At 38.8% G+C, this 25,974-nt stretch overlaps 1 protein-coding gene across 2 annotated transcripts in view; it reads right to left on the bottom strand.

Annotated features, from left to right (window-relative positions):
• Positions 1-21,287, bottom strand: part of LOC145980954 (uncharacterized) — a 67,324-nt gene extending 46,037 nt beyond the window's left edge. The window contains exons 1-7 of one of the 2 annotated variants that reach the window (XM_083114038.1): positions 21,130-21,287; positions 17,643-18,024; positions 13,672-13,874; positions 12,872-12,941; positions 10,819-11,860; positions 3,969-4,146; positions 3,282-3,453 (exon numbers count right to left, since the gene is read on the bottom strand). In XM_083114038.1, the coding sequence (XP_082970164.1) occupies positions 3,282-3,453; positions 3,969-4,146; positions 10,819-11,860; positions 12,872-12,941; positions 13,672-13,874; positions 17,643-18,005 (2,028 nt within the window). In that variant the 5' untranslated portion in view covers positions 18,006-18,024; positions 21,130-21,287. Of the gene's footprint in view, positions 1-3,281; positions 3,454-3,968; positions 4,147-10,818; positions 11,861-12,871; positions 12,942-13,671; positions 13,875-17,642; positions 18,025-20,948; positions 21,075-21,129 lie in introns of those variants that run through there. The other variant, XM_083114039.1, reaches the window with a different exon arrangement.
• Positions 21,288-25,974: the final 4,687 nt, after the last annotated feature.

Genomic DNA, 25,974 nt, shown 5'->3' with positions numbered 1-25,974 from the left:
ACAGTTATCAGCAAGAATAAACAAGCACCGTCTTACTTAAAATCGACAATTAATTTCTTACAATATTACAATAGTAGATAAAAGTTCGCGTCACACCTTTAACCTTGTGATGGCACACTAGTGTGCCGCGGCACACCGGTTGCGGAACACTGTACTAGATAACAAAATTTTCAATGTAACATTAATCAAACAAGAATAAATGTCTGATGAAGGGAACCTGTGTTCTCCCAAAACATTACATAGAAAAATAGATTATGTCCTTGTAAGAACTGTAAACTACAAGAGAAATAATTCTACAATGCAGGTAATATATATGAGGGCAAATCGAAAAGTCTTTGCACCTAATTTTTTTCTAGCTTGTTATAAGTGTTATTACAAAAGCAAGGTATACGATCAATGAGTAGGCTTTTCTTGGAACAGCCCTATTGTAACTTCAGATTTCTTCCACGGCACCGCGCTGTTATCAGTTGGCAAAGATGGCCGGAGCGCTCAGGAAGTCCACGCCATATGAGCAGCGAAGTGTTATTCGTTTTTTATGGTGCAAAGAACAAACAACCACAGATATCCACAGAGTAATGGAGCCAGTGTATGGGGACAAGTGTTTATCAGTGCGAAGTGTGCAGTGGTGGTGCAAGTAGTTTGAAAATGGGACGGGAAAATGTGGAGTACAATGAGCGATTGGGCCGACCTCGTTCCTCACTGACACTGGACAACATTACCTGCGTTGATGAAATGGGGAAAGCTGATCGACGTGTTCATCTGAAGGACATTGCCACTGAACTTGGCATTTCCTATGGTAGTGTTTACGGCATTGTTCACGATTCGTTGGGATGTCGTGTCGGTGGGTTCCTAAGCTTCTTGATGATGTCCACTAGGGCAAGCGAATGGTCATTTCACTGAACCATTTGCAGCATTACGTATACAAAGGTGACAGTTTCCTGGACCTCATTGTCACTGGCAATGGAACGTAGATACTGCATTACACTCCCGAGTCAAAACAGCAGAACATGGTGTGGAAACATCCCGGCTCGCCAGTAAAGAACAAATTCTGAACAACACCATCGACCAGTAAACTGATACTCACAGTGTTTTTGGACAGTCGAGGACCACTCCTACTGGATTTCCTGACAAGAGGTGAAACCATCAACGCAGAACGCTACTGTCACACACTCTCCCATCTGCGAGCAGCCATTAGGAAAAAGCGTCAGGGTATTCGTGAAGTGAGCAATGTGGACTTCCTCCATGACAACGGGAAACCATACGTGGCAAAAAAAACAATCACCAAACTTCAGTCATGGGGGGTGGGAAATTATGGAGCATCCTCCATATAGCCCAGACCTAGCCCCCAGTGATTAACATCATTTTGGTCCATTGAAGAAGTTCCTGGCAGGACAGAGGTTCACGAACGACACCAAAGTGCAGAACGTTGTTCGTCATTGGTTCAGTGATCAGCCAGCCACCTTCCATGCAACGGGCATTGTGAAACTTGTGGTATGTTGGGACAAGCGCCTCAACAGGTGTGGTGTTTATGTGGAAAACTAGCAAAAAATACATAAAGATTGTGTATATCTTGTTTTTCTTTTATGGTTTGTAATCTGGCAATAAATAGTTAGGCACAAAGACTTTTTGATTTGCCCTCGTACATACAAGAAAAACATTTTCATCCATAGAAAGGAAATTAGAGATAAAGTGTTTAATTCTTGACCGACATCAAATTTGAAGAAAGTTGTTACATTTCAATCAAGAAGTGTCAGGCACAATTTCTTGCGTGCATACATTTCATTGGTTGCGATTCCTCTTTAAGAACTGTAAGTCAAGTTCTGATTAGTAATTTTTTACTCATAGATATAATGTACAATTGATATATTCAATATAATTTGGGTTGTATGAAAGGGTTAAATCAATGATTAATCCACACATCCTCTACACACTCGTAATATTCCCATTTTCTTTTCCTTGACAACCCAAACCAAGCTTTTCATAAAGGCACAATTTCTTGATATTTCGGTGTTAAATGTACTCTTACACTCTTCCTACAAAACTTCACGCTTGGGAAAGTTCTGAATAAACCTTTAAATCCCCCTCCCCTACTTATTTGGCAGAGGTGGTCTATTTTGTGGAAACTGAATGTGTCACATGGAACCAGGAAAACAAGGCACTAGCTACGTTTGCATCCGTCTCATCTTATCACTATGTATTCATCTCCACTGCCGAGATTAACCAAAAGTGACATTAAATGAACTAAATTGAATCAAGCTCATTCTGTCTTACAGAAGGAAACAACATACTGTTTGCAGGCCTCCCCAATGATGTAATGGTTACATCATCACCATGTAATCAAGTGGTCCCAGGTTCAATACCTAGTGGAGGCAAATGATCCCACTTTAAACTGAAGGTTCAGTCCCAAATAACCTATATGTGCATAAAATGGTCTTAAAATTCAACACCAACATAATGTTTACAGGATTATTTTACCTATAATCCATGAATTATATCCATTTGAATATCAAGAAAGCACTCACTAGACCACTTATAGCACCATTTGATGAAAGATATCAACACTTAAGAAAAGTAACAATATTCCTGCCATCAAATCAGCAGTTATTAATAGTCATACCAATGCCAAAAGAAAGAATGTGTTAAATCTTTCTTTTGAGGCATAACAACCTGGGGCATAACAGTCCGTGAGGACCAGGGCCTATGTAGCAACTGCCAGCCTCAATCCCACTACAGATGGGAGATCATCTAACCAGTTAGGGGGTGATGTTTGGTCAGCACGACGAACCTCCATTCATTATTTGTACACTACATACTTATTCTTAGCATCTGCCCCCTCCCCCCAACCGTGCCCATTCCTCATGATGGTGGGTGGTCGCTGGTCTCATACACAAGTTGAAATCTCAGGAGAAAAGATGTCAGCTTCCCCCAGGAGACTTGAGCCTATGCACGTCCCACAGTCGGAGCCCGAAGTATTATGCCGGAGCACACAGCCAGTGTGGGACTATCTTTTGAGATAAAGCATTTTAATATTCAACATCCCAAGAGAGAGCGAGAGAGAGAGCAAGAGCGAGAGAGAGAGAGAGAAAAAAACTGGATTTACATTTGGATGTGTTGTCATCGGTGAAATATATGCCCACTTATGTGTATTTTATTAAGTCGTATAAGTTGACATGGGGATGGATCTATGAACAAAACCTAGTCAGAACACTTAAGTCAAAAGTTGCACATTTATGGTTTTGACATTGGTGCGATGATATATTTCCGAATGAGAACACAAATACCTGTATAACCGATGGTTCAGTCTGTGTACCCCGTCCAGGCAATGACAGTGAAACACCAACAGGGAACCCTTCTCCATGTTCGGCAACAGATGAGGATGAACTTTCACTCGCACTTCCTGCTCCATTTGGAAACATTTTAATGAGCAAATTGGAAAAAGATGTGTCTTGAAACCTGTAACATCAAAAAGTACTTTCATAAAAATGCCAAGCATATGCACCAGTCATGTGGGTGTACTGAAATTTGGAAGTGCGAAATTTCTAAATTTCACGTAAGTAATTGTACACCGCGTTTACAGCATCCATCATGAATGCTGTATTTATGTTGGCAGAAGAGAGATTAAATAAATGTAAGCACTGACTGGTTCATTTATTGTTAACCTAGTAGAAATAGCAAACTGAACATAACAAAAGCAGGACAATTTTGCCTTTTGATTGATTGATTTGGTATTTTAAGTCCACTTTTTGCACAGTAAGGATAATTGGGACTGGACCTACAGTTTAAAGTGGGATCCGAACCACTATGTGCCTCCACCAGGTATTGAACCCAGGTCCAATTTTGCCTTTTGAAATTATTTACTTCTTGAATTATCCACAAAGAATTTTCTGTGTTCATATATGGTCCACGTACTGAGTAAACCCTGGTAATTGCATATTTTTATATTTATGAAAATGTAGAGGGAAACTTACATGTCTGGAACATTTTCGTGATCTTCCTGAATATCCTTATCTTCCTGCATCGGTTTCAAACTGTCCTTTCCCTCTGGAAACAACTGCAGCGGAAGTTTGTGAATCAAGGATATGTAAGGAACATTTCCTTCAGAAACAGTACACGGTACATTGTTTCCAGGTAATGGTGACTCAAAGCCTGTTAAAGAAATTAGATTTGTTACTGTATGAAGCATATCTAGTCTCCACAATAGCAAAACACTTAAATCAATGATTATATGCCACATTTCCTGACTTCAAATCAGTACTGCACAACATCCGCAGGCAACATACTTCCAAATAAAGTTGCCAGCGCTTTCATGTGTCTTTGGGCTTAATCATAACAACTGAGAAATACATACTGCTAAAAACAATCTGATTTTAATTGATTACATACAATTGATGAAAAGGCACTCTCAAAAAAAAAGAGTACATTGGGACATAAACCTGAAGATGAAAGTGTCTTTCAGCATACAAATCTTCAATTTTATGAAAATAAAATTCCCTGACTTTTCCAGACCAAGAACCAAAATTTTTCGAACCAGTTAGTTATTCATGTATTTAAACATTATGTAAAAAGGCCACTGCATTTTTAGCTCAAGACTACACTTAGAATCCCAAGTTTTTTATAATATTAAAAGTAAACTGAGCAGAAATTAATAGTTGGAAAGGGTATAATGAGCTTTTATGTAAAAATTAGAGTTGGAAGCGGTCGGAAAAAAATGCTTTTTTGAAAAGAAAAAAAACAATTTTTCCAGTGGCTTATTTCACAAGTGTTTGAAATCAATGGAAATACAGGAGTTGGCAGTATTTTTCCTGTTCCACAGTTTTCGTTTATCTTCCTACTGTAAAATAGACACTCATTTCTAAATATACTAGGGATGGGCGGGCCGATATGAAATTTTGGCCGATAACGATAAAGTACCGATATAAAATTTACCGATACCGATAACCGATATTCTACCGATCCGATATAAAATTAGAAATGGTCCTTGAAGAACCTGAAATGTTCATTGATCTCCTTAATAAATGTGTGTTTCAAGGTGACTGCAGTGCAAAAGAAGTTGAATAATTAGACATTTACTTTTTTACAAAGAAGGGTACGGAGATTATCCATAAAAATTAAAACAAAATGGCAGAATTTTGCACTAAATTATAAGATATTTATCGATATATTGGATCGGTAAAATAATTGGTAATTTTACCGATAAACCGATATGCCTATATCGGCTGATACCAATAGAGTACCGATTAATCGGTCCCATCCCTAAAATATACAATACAATTTACAATATAAAGATCGTACCTAGATAAAAACAGTGTTTTCAAGATAGTTGGCTTTTTTTGAATGGGCAGGTCTTTCCGAGTGTTATCTTCATATTTCGGCAGGCTTGTTAAATATATAGATGTAGTAAACATATTCACATAACTAGAGTAGTTTTGTACATGTTTTTAATGGAATCTAATAGTATGATGATTTTCAATGTTTGAATTTGTTATACGAACACATACATGAAGCAGAAAAGAAAATACTGCTATACCTTTTGAAAATCTAGTATCAAATCTCTCTACATTAAATTTTGTGTTCAGTAAAATATATTTGTATTCTGGCTTTGTAGTACATCATGTATAATTTGGTTAAATGGCTGCTAAACCTGGGCACGGAGTAACTAGTGATGTATTTTGGCTGTTTGTTGCACTGGTTCTCAACCTTTGTGAGACCACAGCCCAGTAAATTTATTCCTTACAAGTCAATGCCCTGATTCCAACAATTTCACTCATTTCTGATCTTTAAAGTTTATATGGAAATAAATATGCACCCTTAATTAATATTAATATATCAACTATAGTATAATCATAGTTCAATTATGTTTAGACTGGCTTTCAATTATAAAATTATATTGAAATTAGTCTTCAACCCCTGGGTGCAACGGACCTTTTGTGGCAGAATCTTTTAAGACTTGACGCAAATGGTGCCAAAAAAAAAAAATCTATTTCAGAAATCGGGACTGGACCTAGTTTGAAAACCTCAGACTCCTTCTTATTACAAAGCAACAGCATTAATTACATACTGGTAATGTGCTGATTGCTCACAATTAAATACCAACTAAAGGTTAAAAGATTAAAAATCAGTAACTTACATGTGTGAGCATGAGATTTGTCGAACTACGTTTCGAAGGTTATACCAGCTCCTTCTTCAGGTTGAAACGATGTTTTCAGACACCTGACATGGTGCCTCGTCGAGAAAGTGATGGTTGAGGATTTAGGTTAAAATGGTTTAGGAAAGACATTTTCTAAAAAAAGAATGTAAAATACACATACTAAAACCACGCAATACTCTATAAAAACAAAAGAACGTTCAAAGCTGATGAAGGCGAACTGCCGTTCGGTGCTCAGGGTAGGCGAATGCACGGTGTCAGCTCATACCTGGAGAAGGAAAACTCCCCCCCCCCCCCCCCCCATGTATGCGCATCCGGGTTATGGTCTTGCTAAAGAAATGATTAAGAGGTTGGGGGAAATTAATATGGACACTCAGTTTAGTATCAAAAACTCCCTTATGGTCAAAGAAACCATTGAGAAACTTACCATAGAAGAACAAGACACAATCTGTAGTTTCGATGTTATTAATCTGTATCCCAGTGTCCCCCGGGACAAAGCCGGGGATTGCTTGTATAGATGGTTAATAGACCAAAATGTTGAAATCTTGGTCACCTGGGAATATGTCAGGTGGTTTTTTCTCATTACGGGGTACAATTACTTCTACATTAACGATAAAATCTTCCGACAAAAAGAAGGGTTGGCCATGGGTAACCCCATTTCCGGTCTCGTGGCCAACATCTTCATGCACTATGTCGAAAAAGCTGCCATGGAGCATGTGGGAGGAGGGGTAAAATACTATGGGAGATACGTAGATGACATCCTCATCATAGGGAATGAAAACAAACTTGATAGCATTTTCAACCAATTGGGCAAGCAAGATCCCAGAATTGGTTTTACCAGAGAAGATCTGACCAACGGAAAGATTCACTTTCTAGACTTGTGCCTTACTAAAACCGGACAACGGATTGTAACAGGGGTCTTTCATAAACCGTTGGCTGGCAAGCTGTACCTCCATAAGAGATCCCAACATTCGAATAGAACTAAGTTAAATGTTTTTCTTAACTTTTTCATTCGCGCCGAAAGGAGACGAAAAAGAGAAAGAAAAAGAAGAAGAATGGATAAAGAAGGTGGGTATAAAGAATGGGTATACTATCCGCAACATGGAAAAAGTAGCTAGGAAAGCAAAAGAGATTGTTAGACAAGAACTATCACAAAATTATAAAGATGAAGATAAAACGGAGGTAGGAAACGGTGAAAAGAACACGTATTTTGTCAGGATTCCATATTTTAAGGGTGTTTCCGAGAAAATTGAAAAATCCGTAAGGGGATACGGGATAAAATGTGGGGTGAGATCACCTCGGAGCATTGAAAAACACTTCACGTCTTATAAGAAAGGGAGGGGAGATAGGCGCGATAACCCTGAAGAGCAAAAGGGAGTGTACAGGATAGTATGTGAATGCGGAAAGGAATACGTGGGACAGACCGGGAGGAGTATGCAAATTAGGTGGGGCAGCCACGATAAAGATGTAAAGGAGGGTATACCCAAGACAGGATTATCTGAACACGTATTAGTTAACTGGCATAAGATCGCCAAAAGAGAAGTCATTAGGAAGATTAACAATAAATTGGACAGGAATGTGTATGAGGCAGCCTATATATGCACGGATAATAGGAATAAACTCAATAGGGATGATGGGAATTTGGAAGACGGCTGGATAAACTTTTTTAAAAAATGGGATAAAGCCGCCGGGAGTAGAGACGAGATGGGCTTCCATGTTACCCCTGAGGTTAGGAAAGCCACCGAGGTGGAAGTTCAATTCAGCTTGGATTGGTGACTCACGAGCCCCAGTTGAGGAAAGAGCGGGGGGGGGGGGGGGGGGGGGGGGAATTTTCCTTCTCCAGGTATGAGCTGACACCGTGCATTCGCCTACCCTGAGCACTGAACGGCAGTTCGCCTTCATCCGCTTTGAACGTTCTTTTGTTTTTATAGAGTATTGCGCGGTTTTAGTATGTGTATTTTACATTATTTTTTTAGAAAGTGTCTTTCCTATACCATTTTAACCTAAATCCTCAACCATCACTTTCTCGACGAGGCACCATGTCAGGTGTCTGAAAACATTGTTTCAACCTGAAGTTGGCCGCGGTGGCTCAGTCGGTAACGCGTCTGACTACCATGCTCAAGGTCCCGGGTTCGATCCCCGGCCGGTTCAAATCCGGGAACTTTTCTAACGGTGAAAGCGGCCCCGGTGCCCACCCAGCGTCGAATAACATGGGTACCTGGGGGAAACCCTGGGGGGTAAAGGCGGTCAGGGGCGTGATGCTGATCACATCACCCCCACTCACGACCGGATCAAGGAAGTGTGGGGCGTTACCCCCACACCCTCTATACGCCTTCATGGCGTGGTGCTATGCACAGGGGAACACTTTACTTTTACTTTACAACCTGAAGAAGGAGGTAGTATAACCTTCGAAACGTAGTTCGATAAATCTCATGCTCACACATGTAAGTTACTGATTTTTAATCTTTTAACCTTTAGTTTGTGTGACAGCATTAATTTATGCCACTCCAGAGGCCCATTCATGATTATGAAAGGAACCTTCTATCAAAATGCCAGAATTCTTTCAGACAGTACTTGCAATTTGTTTTCTGAAATTTGCAGGCTAAATTTAATCTTAATCTCTGATGAAGTAACTAACAATCTTGTTAAGTATAGAGAACATTCAGACCGAAGCAACACATTACAGTGGGGTGTAACATTGAAGTGACAAGCGACATGAGCCCCTTTAGTCTATAAGCAAGCATTCACCACACATGCACAAACAAAGACCGAGGCGACACGATGTGTGCCACTGAAGGAGCTTTCAGACTGAAGTCACAGATGACAAGCAACACAGTCTCCTTCAGTATAAAGCAAAGCATTCACCGTGCATGCAAGAACAACAGACTGAAGCGGCACGATGCACACCATTGAGAAAACAGTATAGTCCGAGCAACATGCAAGTGACACATGTTTAGCTTGTTGTCGAACTTCGAACTTATCCTAAGACTTAGGATTGGTACCAGTTTGGAAAGCATGAAAAAGTAATGGAAATTACTTTTTCTGGAAAAGTCTTGAAAATATCAGGGAAATTTACCGTGTTTCAAAGTCTCTGAATCACTTGGTGATCCACAGTACAGCCAGTTGTATGTACATATTTAAAGAATTTAAAGATAGGAATGGGCAAATTAGCATCTGTGTGGATCATAATTGGCTGCATAAACAATAGAACATGATATAAATATAAGAGAAAGTCAAATAAAAATCTTATAAGTCCGACAAAAATTATGTGGCTGACTGCATACAGCTCAAATTTACATGAGGTATCCAACTGTTATTTATAAAACGATATCAAGGCTGCAACACTGATCAAATGAGCTTCAAACTGCAATTTTTGTCATTTTAAAGGTAGCGCCGCCTCTGCACACTTGCACCAATGAAGAGGAGTGGTTTCTTGTCCTCTGTCAGCCTGAAAAGGCTCATAAGTGACTGCACGTTGAGCCCAAAGACTTTTTCTTCTTAAGGTACACAGGTACTAACTCCAAGTTTAAAATATAAGTAGATTGTCAATAGGTCTGTGCATAGGTGCCAACTCCATGGGGCTTGGAGCTCGATGGTGGGGCAGAGCCCCCCAAATAATTTTGCTTTAGAGGATCTAATGTATTATTTTGCTTCTCTTGTAAAGTTTACTCTGAATTGTGCCACATGAACTTAGAACTTAACTTTAAATACACATTTAAAATTTTCTAGACCATCAACTTTGGGGGCTGAGACTGCTAAACCATCAACTTTGGGGAGGCTATGACCAGAGACAGGAAAACACATGACTTATTACTATATATTAAGTATGTAATTATGAGTATTGTTAAAATTTTTACTAAAAAGAGTTTCAAAAGACGATGTGCATGAACTAGGGTAGTGGATGGGACGTTCGGGCTACAAATGGCTCACATAACATTTAGAACGAGATCATTGATATATTAGGGAAATCTGTTTTGCGCTCCGTGGTAGCAGATATTAAAAGACGGGAATATTTTGCTATTATGGTTGAGGAAACTTGTGACATATTAATATTCTGCATTCGAACTGTGAATAAAAAATTTGATATTTTTGAGGAATTCATGGGCTTATATTAGGGGTGTGCGGGATGGGAATAATTTCCAATTTAAATTTCCCGAAGCTCTGAAAATCTCGAATTCTACATGTCATTTTCACTTTAAGTGATTTCTGGATTAAAAACTAACAATTTACGATAAATTCCAGAATTTGACAATGCAGAAAATGATCGTTCGGTATTTCCCGACTGCTCAGGATCTCCAAAAGTTGGGAAATCATTTCCTCGAAGTCAGGATCAGGATGGGAATTTTTTTTCCCAATCCCAGTCCCGACTTTTGGGGATCCCGCACACCCCTAGCTTTTATGAGATTCTGAACACTGAGGCTAAAACTTAAAAAAGGGAGAGCATTAGTCATTCATTAATTTATTTCAGTGATCAGAGGCCCCCCCCCCCCCCCCCCCAATAATTTTGACAAGTCGGCGCCCCTGGGTCTGTGCTAAAATGCAGCAAACTTGTGCAACCCTACATACAGAAATCTATCACATAAGAAACAAAATCAAATTCATTCTTTTTTCATTTGACTCTCCCGTGTAACACATGTAGTTATGTATATAATTGAATTTCAAAAAAACAATACCTGCATTTGAAGGGTTTGCTGCTTCTGCTACATGAAAATCTGTACTAATACTAGATTTACTAGCACATTCAGCCTGGTTCTTTTCATCCCGAACATCTTTAAAAGCAACACAATTCAATCTTACATTACTTTCCTTTTTATCGGGTTCAAAACGTGGCACTGATTCTATATTAACACTTGGCAGTCTCTGAAGAACCATGTCACCTTTGATTTCTACACTCGGAAGCGAACACACACCGAGCATGGTTGATTTAGGCTCCGGACGAGGTTCTTGGACTTTAAAGCTAACGAGAGCATTTCTTGGTAGATGGATCTCACGATTCTTTTGCACACTTGTCAATGGTGAGGTGTTGGTGGCAATTTCACGATAAACTTTAACTTGTTTTGGTGTCTTTGTAGAATGACGATATGGGGTTAAAGATATGGCAGACTGAGCGCTAACTTTGCGAGTAGATGGAGGTTCACACATGTAAACAGAGTTGCCAACCCACTTGTTTTGTACTTGATATGCAAATTTATTCTTTTGTAATTGTTTGACTTGGGAACTCTCTACAGACAGACACTTTTCTTGATCTCCATATGCTGGTTTGACCTTCAACGCATTTATACGAGCTTGCTGAGAACGAAGTATGGATTCTTGAACTGCTAAATCTTGGCACAACTTTGAACTGAGTAGTGGAAACACTGACATATCACTAGGGTTCTGTCTGATTTTGGCATTTACATTATTTGAAGTGGATCTCAAGGAAGACTTCACTGTATTAGCAATTCTATAGGTTCCATCAATGGAAGACTTGACTCTGGTTAATTCTTCCACAAACTCCTTGGTTACGCCTGATGGCAAGGTCCTAGGAAAAGCAGTTCTGCCCAGCTGCTTTTGGGGCTTTCCAAGAGCTACCTTCGTCCCTTCCGGTTCCTTCTCCGCTGCTCTTTTCTTTACTTGACTTGGATGTAGCTTTGAACCAGATTTTCCAGTTGGGTCAATCAGTTGAACAGTTAAAGCATTCTGTCCTTTCATATTGAGCACAGACTGCAGTCGACTCTAGAAGGAGAAAATTACTATGATAATTAGGCTGGAAATTTCAGATATTTTTGTTGCCAAAAACACCCAAACCAATATGATATGTTTGTTTAGTTATTTACTTTTTGAGAAAATATCAAACCATGACGTGGTCTGATGTCCACTGGTGTGCTTTTGCTCCATGACAATGCAAGACCACACACTGCCAATGTCACATTGTCTACCATCGAGGACCTAACCCCACCCTCCATATTTGCCCGATCTTGCACCTTCAGATTTTCACACCTTTAGCCCACTGAAAGATGCACTAAGTGGATCAAGGTTCCAGAATGATGATGAAGTTTAGTCAGCAGTGCATGAGTGGTTACGCATGCATCCAAAAGATTTTTTCCTATAGAATCAGTGCCCTTATCAAGCACTGGCGTAGGTGCATTGAACTAGGGGGGGGGGGGGGGGAGTATGCTAGGAGTACTATGTTTCTTTTGGTGCTTGTAATAAATATTTGTTACAACATATTTCCAGTTATATATTGAATGAGCCTTGTATGTACGTAAGCACATAGTGATGTGTGGTGGAATTTGCAAGATACACTAAAAATTGTGTAAAAGAACAAATTTCATGCCTTATAATGCATAAAAAATGTGCCAACATTTCATTTTATACACTTAAAATTACTTTTAGGTAATAACCAGTGACTTTGGGTGTTATTGTGAATGCAAAAATTTAAGATGTCTAATTATGATGGGGAAAATATATTTACACTTGATGATAGGTCTGACTCCTTGATTACTAGGCAACAGTGTTTCCACTATGCCACTGAGGAGGTCCGGAAAGTCTGTAGAAAGGAGACTTTTTTTTTAGTTATTACTTCACTAAATTATTTAAATAAGCATGATACCAAAAGGTTTAGGCTTGAAAGTAGCAACTGCCTTTCTGAGGAATTGAAAAGCTGTTAGATCGTAATAAACTTCAAAATTCAGACAGATATAAGGCACTTATTGACTGGTGGACTGTTATTCAGATGAACATTACCTGAACTGTAGCTTCCAGTTCTTGAATCTTTGCATCAACAACTCTCCTGATATGTATTTTGGTTTCCTCACTGTAAAAGAATTAAACAAAAAATTAATGACACGTAACTCCCATTACAAAACATGCCATTAAGTTTCAATAACAAACACATACATGGAAACAATTTCAAGCTGAATGAAAAGAAACCTGATTTTAACATTTTGAATATTAAGTGCTCCCATAATTTCAGTTATTTCTAGGCCTAGTCTGCTACTGTTTTCCAAAGGTCCACAAATATCTTACTTATTTATGTATTTGTTAATTTTTACATTAATCATTTCGACCAATGCATCAACAGTAATGGAATGTAGTGAAAGAATGAGCAAGTGGACATCAAAATTACCTAAATCAAGTGGGAGTTTTCTTTTTGTTCCATTTGAATAATGGATTTGCCACGTACATCATAAAATGTTCAGATTCAGTTAGTATTATCCATTCTTAAACACAATTCTAAGTGCCCTATAATGACTTAACACAAAAGTTGACTTGAATGCCACAGAAATTTGCTGGTGTCAAGTTTCACATTGTGTGACCATTTTAGTAACAGAGGAATATGGCCATAAAGATGGACAAGGGTATGACTTCTGATTTTTCTTAATATGGCAACACTTCATTTTACTATCATTTCAAATTTTCAAACGAAAGATGGATCTATAAGGGGTGGGGATTATAACGTCTGTCACCCTCGTTGGCCATGTCACTGCTGAACATAAAGTAGACATGAATACAAAAACCACCACAACAAAAAATGCAAAGCATACCTGTCCATTGGAGAACTGCTTGACGGTGACCCTGCAGCATTAATTGAATTCATTACATGACTCTTCCTCAAGGCTAAATCCAACTGCAAGTTTTGCAGCTGTTTTCTCGCATCTCGCAGAAGAACCTCTGCTTTCTCAACGATCAGTGTTGATTCTGGATTCCGACATTTCACTGAAGGTTCCGAGTCATCAACTTGTGGAGGCTGAGAAACGAATGTGGAATCAACATGAATTTGCTTGAGTACAGACATCAAACATTAAGAGCGTAAAATACCGTAATTACTCTAGCACCCCACACTCTCAAATAATCTGTGCACCTAAATTTTGAAAGAAGAAAACAAGGATCTTTTAATATTGATGCCACACTTGTTTTATCCCTGGATTTCACAACCACCATTTTGCACAGTATCATTCTATCACTCTTCTCTATTAGCTAGTGTCAGAGTATTTACAATAGGTTATCTGCATCTTCAATTTGCACTAGAAGATTCTGGTATAAGGTCCTATCGGTGGAATCTTGATTTAAACTATAAATGAGAGAACATGACTGGTTTACCTTCAGTTTCCCTGTAGAGCAACCCCAAACAAAAGAACCTTCCATTCATTTCTGGCCATAATCATATCATCACTCATCCCCATCTTCGCAAATTAGCCAAAAGTGGCACAAGCGAAGCAAAATCAATCAAATCAAATCAAAAAATTTCTATGATGCTGTCATAAAGTGAAGTTTTTCATTTGAATTTGAATTTTTGGGTGCGTCATGGTCATGGTCCATGTTATCCACACCTGAATTCCACACGTTTTTTCACCCGAAAATAGAGTACATGACCAACAAAAGAGTTTCGACAACTGCGCACATCCACATAACCACGGATAGTCATTATACCACGAAACATTGAAATGTCGGTCATATCCAGCAGACGACTTGGTTTTCAAATCGTTCAAAATAGGCTTTGGCCTCCCTTTCGCCACAATTTCGCTTTTTCCTGCAAAAGAACGAACCGAAAGATTGCTTCAAAATATCTTCTATCGCACAATTACACACACTGTTCAGATAGGATGAACCCGCCACCTCGGAACTCGGAGCAAGCTCCATTCCACTTGTTAATTAATTGACAATGCCCGAAAACAACATAAAGACGAAAAACACCACTCACAAAACTCGCACTGCACAGTCCCTCCCGCAAACCGTTGTTTACTTTTGTAACACGTGAAGCACCATCCTTGCCCCCTCCCCTCTCAGCATCGGCGCTTACTCAATATTTCCTTCGGAACCTGCAAGAAGTCCAGTTCTACTACTGTTGCCATCTTAGTTCTTTTGAAACCAGATTTGCCCAAATCGCGAAACTTTTCGTTTCAAATAAGACGTATGAAGAGTAGATGTAGGCTTCATCTGTTTCCTAACTACTCCCACTCCCATGTTTCGCTAAATCCACTGAAATCTCATTTCTGACACCACTACTATTTCGTATATTTTACGTCCTTTGCTACCTTTAAGGATTTCGCTTTATAGGATAATCATGACGATGAGGATGAATGGTGAATTATTGAAATAAAATTATTATTTCTTTGTGTATGTAATTATTATTTTTTATAATTAAGTAAGTAAAATAATAACAACGACCACTGAAATAACCATTTCTTGCTGAGGATTCGAACCTGCGACACCTGACACTTCAGAGCATGCTAAGATAACAATCGGGAAATTATGCTTGTAAGTATTGTTTTCACACAAAAACAGTTCTACCACCTCAGAAACATTGCTTCAATCCGAAATTATGTTTTCCTGCGACAACGTATGTCAATCTCAATCGGCCCTTTCAACAATTACGTAATTCCTGTAACCAGGTTGACATTTTTAGAAGGACAACGGACCCCATGACTATCCCCAACTCTCCTTCTCGCCCATGATGTCAAAGAAGGACAAAGAGGACTTTCGTAATCGCTGATATTTAGTGTAAATACAAAATATCACTTGCTAGTTTGCTTTTCCCCCAGTGTGATTTGATTTTTTAAAATATTGATTTGGCGATTTAAGTTCACTCATGCACAGTAATGCTAATCGGGACAGTTTAAAGTGGGATCCTAACCACTTGTGCCTCCACCGGGTATCCAACCCGCGATCCCTTCATTACAAGGCGGCGATGCTACCACTGCGCCATCGTTCCCAGTGTGACTGGACACCTTCAGAGTAAGTTAGACCCGATTAGGCGACTTAGCTCTTTTCTGTCAATTGAATGTGGCAACACTGATCTGTATCTGGTAACGATCCCCGGCAACTGCGGCGGCTAAACAGGCAGGCAATAACCCGCCTCCTCCTCCCACCATAACAGTCTTTGCCGCGGCGCGAAGTCTTCCTTGCGGTGGCTCAGGACCCTTTCCTCATGTTGCCTGAGGAGGGTACCGGATCAGTCCTCCTCTTCGCTTTTGCCGGTGTCAGAAAAAAATGTCAGTCTGCAATGTTTACTTTACGACAATATTACCAGTTTATGTACGTAATAATATTTTAAGACAGGTTCTTCAATTCTTTATATTTTGGTGTCACCTGCGGTAACAGCGGCTACATGCACACCACGCCTCTGCCTAGAGTCAAGCAAAGCTCTCTTCAGTGCGGTACCTGCCTTTATGGCAGTGACCCACTGTTGCCGCATTTACCTAAGAAGAAACTTGCAGTCGAACAGATGATTGGGCTTCCTGCTGGCTGCCGTTTTGAGCAAGATATCTTACACAAATTACTAACCATCCAAAACTTATAAATTTTAACCTTTAATGTTGGCTATTACAGTGCAAGGCAAAGGAAACTATTCTACATGAAAAGGTCAAGTGTCAACTAGCATAAGTTTTCATGTGCAGTGAGAATGAGCTACTAAGAGTTGGTTTGAGTTGGTGTTTTAAGTCCACTTTGTGCACAGTAAGGCTAATCGGGACTGGACCTACGGTTTAAAGTGGGATCCGAACCACTGTGCCATGTGCCTCCACCGGGTATCGAACCCGGGACCCCTTGACTACAAGGCGAGGACGCTACCACTGCGCCATCGGGGAGGCCCTGAGCTACTAAGAACTGCACACTTTCATGTATTCACACACACACATATAGTGCACTGAAGATAAAATACATCAATAACTACATAACTTTTATAACACCATTAAGCCTTGTTTCCATGATTATGAAAAACTAAATATGCTGACCAAGGCAGTAATTTATTTTATTAAAAACATAAACTAAACGTTTAGTTTATGTTTTTAATAAAATAAATTACTGCCTTGGTCAGCATATTTAGTTTTTCATACATAACTTTGTGTAAATATTATGTACATAGATGTTCATTATGTATCTTATTTGGTATGTACAGTGGGCCCAAGTATTGCGATTTCATCATGCTACGAATGCAACATTAACATGGTTCGATTTCGATTTACTACTATTAACACATACTGCAGAGTTGTAGCGATTGCTTAAGATTTTATTCAATACATGTTTTCGTAGTTAGATTAGGCAGGCCAGGTTTGGTTCCCTTCGCATTAAAATAAAGTCCCTAAATGCATTCTAGTAAGGTTCCGATTTACTTCTTCATTAATTCCCACTAGTCTAAGACACTTACAGTCGCTTGTCAACTGAAAATACATTGTCCATGGGAAGCAGGCATGCTTGCATAAGGTAATTTTTAAGTTTTTTTTAAACATAAATAACTTTTTTCGAAATCCAAAGAGTGCTCATTACTTTAAGGTAGGTTCAAATTTTGTGTGACAATGATTGCTAAATTAGTCTTCCTGCTTGGAGAATTTGGAGGAAAAAAAGGATAAAACAATCTGAACCGTTACCGTACAGTATATTAGTATGATATGTTCAAAGTAACTGGGAGATGTATCGTGTGTTGAACTAATAAATAATATTAATAAAAAAATCTTCTCATAAAATGCTGAAAAGCAAATTAGCTACACACACACATACATATCTGTAAGAACCTTACCAAATAATCATCCAAAGGGTACTTCTTTTTACTGTATCCTCTCGCTGTAGTGTTTCGGAGGAAATTCACAGATACAGATGATGACATTTTGCCGACATCAATGCACCCTGCTGTACTTCGTAAACGATTTGCGTTTCTTGGCTTTGATGGTTTATCAACATCACCACTTCCGTTTTCTTTCCTTTTCGTTTCCATTAATGTTGCTCCGTTCCAGTAATCTTTCAATGCTGTCTCTAAATCACTTTCTGCTGCTTCCAGTTGCAAGGCTACATTTCCAACATCTTCACCATTCTTTGTGCTGATGATGTTCGACTGATCGTTTGAAACCACATCATGTAATGTATTGTTGTTATCATTATCCATAATACCTTTAGAGGATAACCTGAAAAATACAAACTTAAGTACAATGTTAAGTAAGATACACTTATGCAAGTAATGCATGTATTTCAACAGATCAGATAACAGAGTGTGCAGTTTCATAAATGGACAATGTAGATGAAGCAGATATTCTTTATGCATATACAGTGCTTGAAAAATTTTCTTCAGAGCTAGGTGCCAGCTCTGAAAATCAGGTGCCAGGAAATTGTGCATACTATAAGAAGCTGAGCATTACCGAATTCGGTAAAATTCTTATCTCCGGGAAATGTATTTCTTCAACTTTACAGGAGAAAGTACTTACGGAACAAAGTTTCTGTAGACTTTAGGAAGTTTGTGGAAGTATTTTCTCCCTTCGTTCAATTTATCCTGCCGGTAAATCATGTATATTTCGACGTTAATGTCTCTCCGATGCACAAAAGGTTTTTCCTCAATTACCTTCTACTACGTGAATCAGATGTCCTGTGCGTCTCATGACGTAACCCCCAGTTAGTGTTTCCAAATACGTGGTTTTGTAACTGTGAGAACGTACGTAAATGTGCATGTTAGTGTGCATCATTTTTGAGTATGAACTTCCGAAAACATGACATGTACAGGATGCGTCGCGGCGTAGCAGATGTAAAAGAAAAGAAAAACCAGAATATATGTTATCCTCACATGAAATATCTAGAATATTTCTGATGTTCAATAACAATTTTAACTATGTTTGCCTTACCTAAGCTAACCTAACGTAACCTAACCTTGCCATGCATGGTTTGTGGGGTTATTGAATGGTTTTTGGGGCTATCCGTGCATGGTTCATGGCACTAGGTATTTTTTGGTCAACAAGGTTGGAAACACTGCATCGACAACGCTAGTCAACCTGTCGCCACCATATTGCATGTTACCGAAGCGAAAAAACAATGAACAATAATTACTCGATATGTCGAAAATAGGTAATATTTTCGTGAAAAAAGCTAAATCCCACCTTCAAGAATCCTTAGCAATGCAGAATAGGAAAAATGAGAAAAAAAAGGAATTTCAGACATTTTTCGGAGATTGAAATTTTAATATAAAGGTATTTGTAGTGGCTAAATTATATGGTAAAAGTTGCCTATCGGCCGAACGGATTTCTTCATTTTTACACAAGAAAGTACTTACTGGAATGAGTTTTTCTAGCATTTGGATACTTCGTGGAGATATTTTCTGTCATCGTAGAATCTGCTGGAGCGGTAAATCATGCATTTTTCACGATATTACAATGTTTGCCTAACTAACCAAACCGAACCTAACCTAACCTTGCCATGAATGGTTTGTGGGGCTATTTATAAATGGTTTTTGGGGGCAATCATGAATGGTTCGTGGGGCTATTATTGACATTATCCTCGTCACAAAACGTCAGAAAAGCAATATTTCACCTTAAAGAATGTTTCGCAATGCACAATAGGTAAGTACGAATGTAACAAGTGATGAAATAAACGAGTGAGAGGTGTTCAGCCGATTGACAACAATTAATGAAAGTACTTACTGGAATGAGTTTTTCTAGCATTTGGATACTTCGTGGAGCTATTTTCTGGGTAACACTTTACTATACCGGAGATGGATTTCTTCAAATTTACAGGAGAAAGTACTTACGCAAATCATTTTCTGTGGTGTTGTTGATGTTCGGGAATGTAGTTTTGATCCATTTTAATGCGAATGCATGTGGTTTTCTACGAAAATATATTTCCGACGTGCTATTGCTGCTGCCGCCATTTGCTTTCTGCACGAGAGCACAACACGCGCTATTGCTGCTGCTACAAGATGGCGTGTCGAGGATGCGTCGTGAAATTGTTGCCGGGTGTGGAAGATGCCATGGAATTTGTAATTCCGATGTTGTCCGTATATGCTAAATTGAACGAAAGGAGTGCTAATGGAACCAAACCTAACAGGCCTAACCTAGTAGGCATACCTCATCCCCGTGATGGTTCGTGGGGCTATCGTATGTAAGAAATAGACATTATTTTCGTTAGAAACCATTATTTCACCTAAAGAAATGTTCCGCAATGCAGAATAGTACGTTAGCAATGTAAAAAAGTGCGAAATAAATCATTGATAGGTGTCTCCGGTATAGTAAAGTAGTACCATTTTCTGTCATCGTAGAATCTGCTGGAGCGGTAAATCATGTGTTTTTCACGATATTACTATGTTTGCCTAACGTAACCTAACCTTGCCATGAATGGTTTGTGGGGCTATCAGTGAATGGTTCGTGGGGCTATCTGTGTATGGTTCGTGGGGCTATTTATAAATGGTTTAAAGAATGTTTCGCAATGCACAATAGGTAAGTACAAATGTAAAAAGTGACTAAATAAACGAGTGAGAAGCGTTCGGCCGATGGACAATTAATAATTATATTAATATACTCAAAGTTTCAACATATTTTTAGCTCTCACAAGGACACATGCAAAATTTGTCAACTATCAAAACGTTCTAGTCATTCTAAGCATTTTTTTTTAGTAGTGACTAACTTTACCAGGTTGTTAAGCTAGCATTGTAGTATGGGCTGAATAAGACCTACGACCTGACCTGATTAATACATTAACAAAACAGCCTCCCTTATGTGGTAGTGGTGATTCTGTCACCTTGTAATCAAGGGGTACTAGGTTTGATCCCACTGGACGCACCAGCACAATGGTTCAGATACCACTTTAAACTGTAGGTCCAGTTCTGATTAACTTATTTGAACAAACTTTTTGGCAGTAACAAAAAAAAAAAATCATTCGGAAAATGTGTAATTAAAAAAAAACTTGTTTAAAACATTTTAATACTTTTGTAAATACATAAAGGATGTATACGTTTTAAATTAAAGTAAATTGTTTAAAGCATTCAAACCGTGTTACAACTGTAGTTTATCACATTGAGACTATGAAGAACATAGTCCACAACCATGAAAGATCAAACTTTCAAACGTACCTTGTGAATTTAAGACGAATAACATTTGTGTGGTTTGGTAAATTTTAAACTAATATAGTAATAGCAGTCGTGTTATTGTAGCGTATAGAAATCGCGTATACTGCACATGCACGAAGTGGATTATGAAATTCTACAGGTTATGGATGCATTATGTTACTCACGATGCCAAAGAAGGACTGACCTGTATAACTTTCAGTTAACGTTCTGTGACTTATGGTTTCAACTCTCTCACTTTATTTTAATTATCTCCTTTTTCCCTAAAAAACGTTTTCAAAGCCATAAATTTATTCAAGTGGACCACCTACGTATGAAATAAACCCAATTCATGACCAAATTCAACTGCCGCCGACTGGGAAGGTACAAAACTAATTTATACGTCACAGTTGTTTCAATATTGCTGAATATTTTAGCTGACTGTATGGGTGTATGTATATTCGTAGTTTGATTTAAAGGTAAGCTGATAAATAATTCATATATACGTGTGTGTTTTATACATGCCAGAACCACTTAGTACAAATATAGTGTATGTATATTTCAAACGACACCAAGAAGGGGAAATGATGTAATTAATGAGCGATTCTACAATGTCTCATATTAGAACTACTTTCTTTTTTCAAATCATTTTAAAACCCACATGACCAAAGTAACACACCCACACAGACTTTATTTCGTTCTCGGATGTGGGAGTCTCTGATTTCAAAAGAGCGGTGTTGCCTGATTTTTGAACAGTCGTAAATGACACAACACCTACACTGTTCGCTCGCAAGTCAGGGAGCAATGATTTATCCACCCTCCCTCCCAAGTCCCAATACTCCCCTAAGAACCACCGAAACTTCCTCAACACCGCATAATATTTTTCACGAAGGCCAAATTTATGGAAATTTTGGCAAACGACACACCCTACATGAAAAATTATGGATAAACCCTTGTCAGGGAGACGCAGAGAACGGGAAACCCTGTCATATCCTAAACAGCGGCGGTCGCTAGGCCTTAAAAAACCTTGGACCCCGAATGTTGCTTCGACCCATAAGTTTGACTTGGCAATGCAGTATGCTACAAGAATTTCCTATCAACATGCCAACTGGACCAACCTGATTGGTTCAAATTCAAGGGTTTGTGTGACTCTCTCTGCGTTCCGAAAGGCAAAATAGAATTTCAAGTTGGTTCCTTGGTCGTGTGTGATATAGAATGGGGCTATTCACTGCCAAACTTTTCTGGTGGCGGCGCGACCCTAGACTTGTCCTTAGAAAATTTCATTCTTCATTTGCTTGCCCTAAGCTTTACAGCTATTCAATCGTTATTTTCACCGATGTTAAAGAGTTTCTCTTATAAATCGATAACAAAAATAAGAATAATAATAAGAATTAATATGTTAAAGTGTAACGGAGGGTAGCTCAAACGGATTAAATAGCGTATGTATTTCCACAAAGAGCACTAAAGTTGGTGTCATTTGGGTAGTTACCAGCTGCCTGATTGCGAGTGTCGGAATCGGAGAGTCTTCTAAAAATTTGAAAAATATATTGAGTGTCGTATACGCATGGTATTTATTACTTTATTACTATAAACAATGCTCTCTCCAATATTTTAAAGCTAACGTATGTTGTCTATGTACTAAGCAGACATTTTCCCGTTACACCATCGTCCTCTTTTTGTTACAACACTTTCAGATTTGTAATTCTTGGAAATAAAAACGCCCTAGTGGTTGCTAAGCTTGGAACAGAAGATAAGATGTTAATTTTTACAATTTTTCTTTTAAAAAAGTTTAAAAAAGTCAGTTGTCGACAACAACTTTGAAAATAAAGAGAACTATACTATGTCCCAGGAGTCTGTGGAGAAACGCCGCGCATAACAGTAGAGAAGGAGGGAAACCAGTGCACGCTGCTGCAAACGGCTGGAAGCTGCAGTTACGTTGTTCCCTCCGTGCAATCCCTTTCCCTCTCACTCGTTCATTGGTCGAACCCTATCTTTGTCCATCGCCATCATCTTCATTACAGTCCATTGCAAACATTGGCTATCATTCTCCAATTTCCACACTAACTTACACCCCTCCCCAACACCATCTACTCGTCTTAATTTTGATGGTCCTCGTTTTCTATATTTCTCTGGAGTATTAAGTGATATTCTCCCACGAGGTTCATTATCACTAGGGACGTGAAGTTTTCGTTTTAACAATAACACCGAGAAATGAGGAAATCAAAATGAAGTGTTTAAAATGTATAGATCTGTCATTTGTAGTCTAGCTGGTGATAGCATAGGTGATAGTTCGATTCAAATTGTCACGCTTCATAGGTTATATTGCAATTTGGCGCAGACAATGTTTAACCTCGTCCTGAAATAGAATTCGCTGGGGGGATCTTCCCAGAAGGAAAGTTTCGTAGGAACGGGAAATTTTTCAGGGAAAAGCACCTGCTTTGTTTCGGAGAGGGCATATATGTGTGTGTACACAAAATAGTATTTTGACGTCGTCAAAGATTTGGGTGTTATCATTCAATAAACATTTCATATTTAGTGTCTGATGTGATGAAATAGTTTTCCAAATTGAAGAAATTTGGTCATTTCTCACAAAGGTCAGCCATATATATATATATATATATTCATTAAATAAAATTTTCCCAATTTTCCAGAACTAAAACAATGTGAAAATCTAGAACTAGAAGGAACAGTAAAAATGCATGTAAAAATAACACCGAATTGCAGTAAAAAATAACATCGAAATTTAGAGAAAAATACAACGAAAACTTCACGTCCCTAATTATAATTAGGGACGTGAAGTTTTCGTTGTATTTTTCGGTTAGGTTAGGTTAGGTTAGGTCTGGATATCCTGCCCATTTCAATCCATATTTTTAAATCATTACAGTCACCGTTGGTTCTCCATACAACTCGTATTAACTTACATTCTCCAGTGACCATTTTTACATACAAGGTGCAATGTGTAGTGGAAGCAGACGCAAAAGAACCTGCCAGACCCGCGACTCCTGCGCATTGTACTCCCGCTTGGAGGGGAGTGGTAGGGTGGAGTTGTACAGATGGAGGGGAAGGTCCGCGAAGGATTTTGGTTGAAGGTGTTTTTGTTTGTGGTCGCTCTGTATGTTTTTGTTTGTGGTCGGACTCCTATAAGGGCCAGGATTCTACGCAATACTTTCTTCTCTAAGATCTCCAACACTGTTCCTCTTTTATTTTAGTCCATGTTTCAGATGCATATACCACATATATCAACACTTGTCTGATCAGGGTCTTGGGTTTGGGATTCCCACAAAGGGGGAGGAGGGATGGTGCCGCAAACAGAGTCATCAAAATTTGAGGAGGGATTTTACATAAAATAATATAAAATTCATCAGGCACCATTCTGCAATATGTGCGATGAGACAGGGGAGGAGCTAATCAATCAGAATATATTTCTTTAATAATTTATTTACTTTATCTGGTTCCAAGTCACTTTGCACCATATTTAATCCGTTACATGACGAAATGGAATAATTTTTGATGGCAGCTCAGGCAAAGTGTTAAATGAAGCTAGAAAAAAATAAGACTTTCAGTGATAGGATGGTGGTAGACACGCTGTTTTAATTAAATACTTTATGGGGAATATGACATTATCTGGGAGGGTCTATGACATTGATCTTGGGGAAATTGACATCCATGCTTTTGGCCAAAAAAGAAAAATACCTGGGCACATGAAAACACGGTAAAATATAGAACCAACTACTAAGAAAAGCCAAAACATCCTCGCATCAAATTCCTAGTAACGCCACAGCTGGCAAGAAACTGTTAAACTCTCTCCCAAGAAAGCTATTTCCCAACCTGCAACTCGAAAGCAATCATGACGTCACTGGAAACATTCCCGGTGGGGAGAATGGCGCCTCTAAGGCGGTTGGAGACATCTCAAAAAGGAGGAAATTTTCAGAATGAAACTTTAATTAATATCCACGTCACTTCCACTTTGTCTAGTTACTCGTTCGCCTTCCCTTCTTCCATATTTTTTGTTGGGGGGGGGGGGGGGTCGAGACCAATTAGACGTTGATTGGAAATATAGCATGATGTGAAGGTAAACACGCAGGCCATGCGGTGCCAAATGGCCCGGGCCAAATAAGAATTTCGTGGAGCAAAGTGCCAGGAATGCGACTTCCATTTACCACCAGCGTCGCCTTGGGACGTTCGTTTCTGCTGGCTGATCCAGTGTTGCCAACTGCTTCTGAGAAAATTCCATATCGAATCAGATCTGCCAAAAAATCGTGTTGCCCCTCCCTGGAAAAAATCCTGCGGACCAAGGCAGTATTTTTTTTAAAAAAAAAAAAAAAACATAAACTAAACGTAACGTTTCAACCTTCTAGCAAGGTCATCATCAGACTCTGTATCAAGTACAAAAACTTTTGTATTTGATACAGAGTCTGATGAAGACCTTGCTAGAAGGTTGAAACGTTACGTTTAGTTTATGTTTTTTTTTTAAAAAAAAAAAAATATATTGCCTTGGTCAGCATACTTAGTTTTTCATTTCTTATATGCGTTGATAATTTGTCTATTGTTAAATATCAAACTGAAAACTGTTTAATTGAAATGAGCTTCAAACAAATCTTCGGAAGTTCTGAAGCATATTACTTACGTAAATTTAAGAAACATGCATGTAAACCTCACTTAGCAAAGGACACACACACACACACACACACACACACAAATACGCATTGATACTAGCAAGAATGTTCATGTACTACGTGCCTCCCCTATGACGCAGTGGTAGCGTCGTCGCCTTGTAATCAAGGTGTCCCGGGTTCGCTACCCGGTGGAGGCACAAGTGGTTCGGATCCCACTTTAAACTGTAGGTCCAGTCCCGATTAGCCTTACTGTGCATAAAGTGGACTTAAAACAACAAATCAAAGAATGTTCATGCGTTGAAATAGAGAACACAACTCTTTCATTAAAACTATTTTATACAATTCTACAAAATGTTAAAACTCGCACCTTTAAAGATTTAACCAATAAATATCTTTACTCTTTCGCCCTCCCCTCTTCCCTCCTAAGAACTACTATA

This window comes from Lepisma saccharinum, chromosome 28, assembly GCF_977018435.1.
Source record: "Lepisma saccharinum chromosome 28, izLepSacc3.1, whole genome shotgun sequence".
NCBI lineage: Eukaryota > Metazoa > Arthropoda > Insecta > Zygentoma > Lepismatidae > Lepisma > Lepisma saccharinum.
The sequence above is the reverse complement of the archived record's forward strand: the minus strand, read 5'-3'. Positions and strand labels throughout refer to the sequence as shown.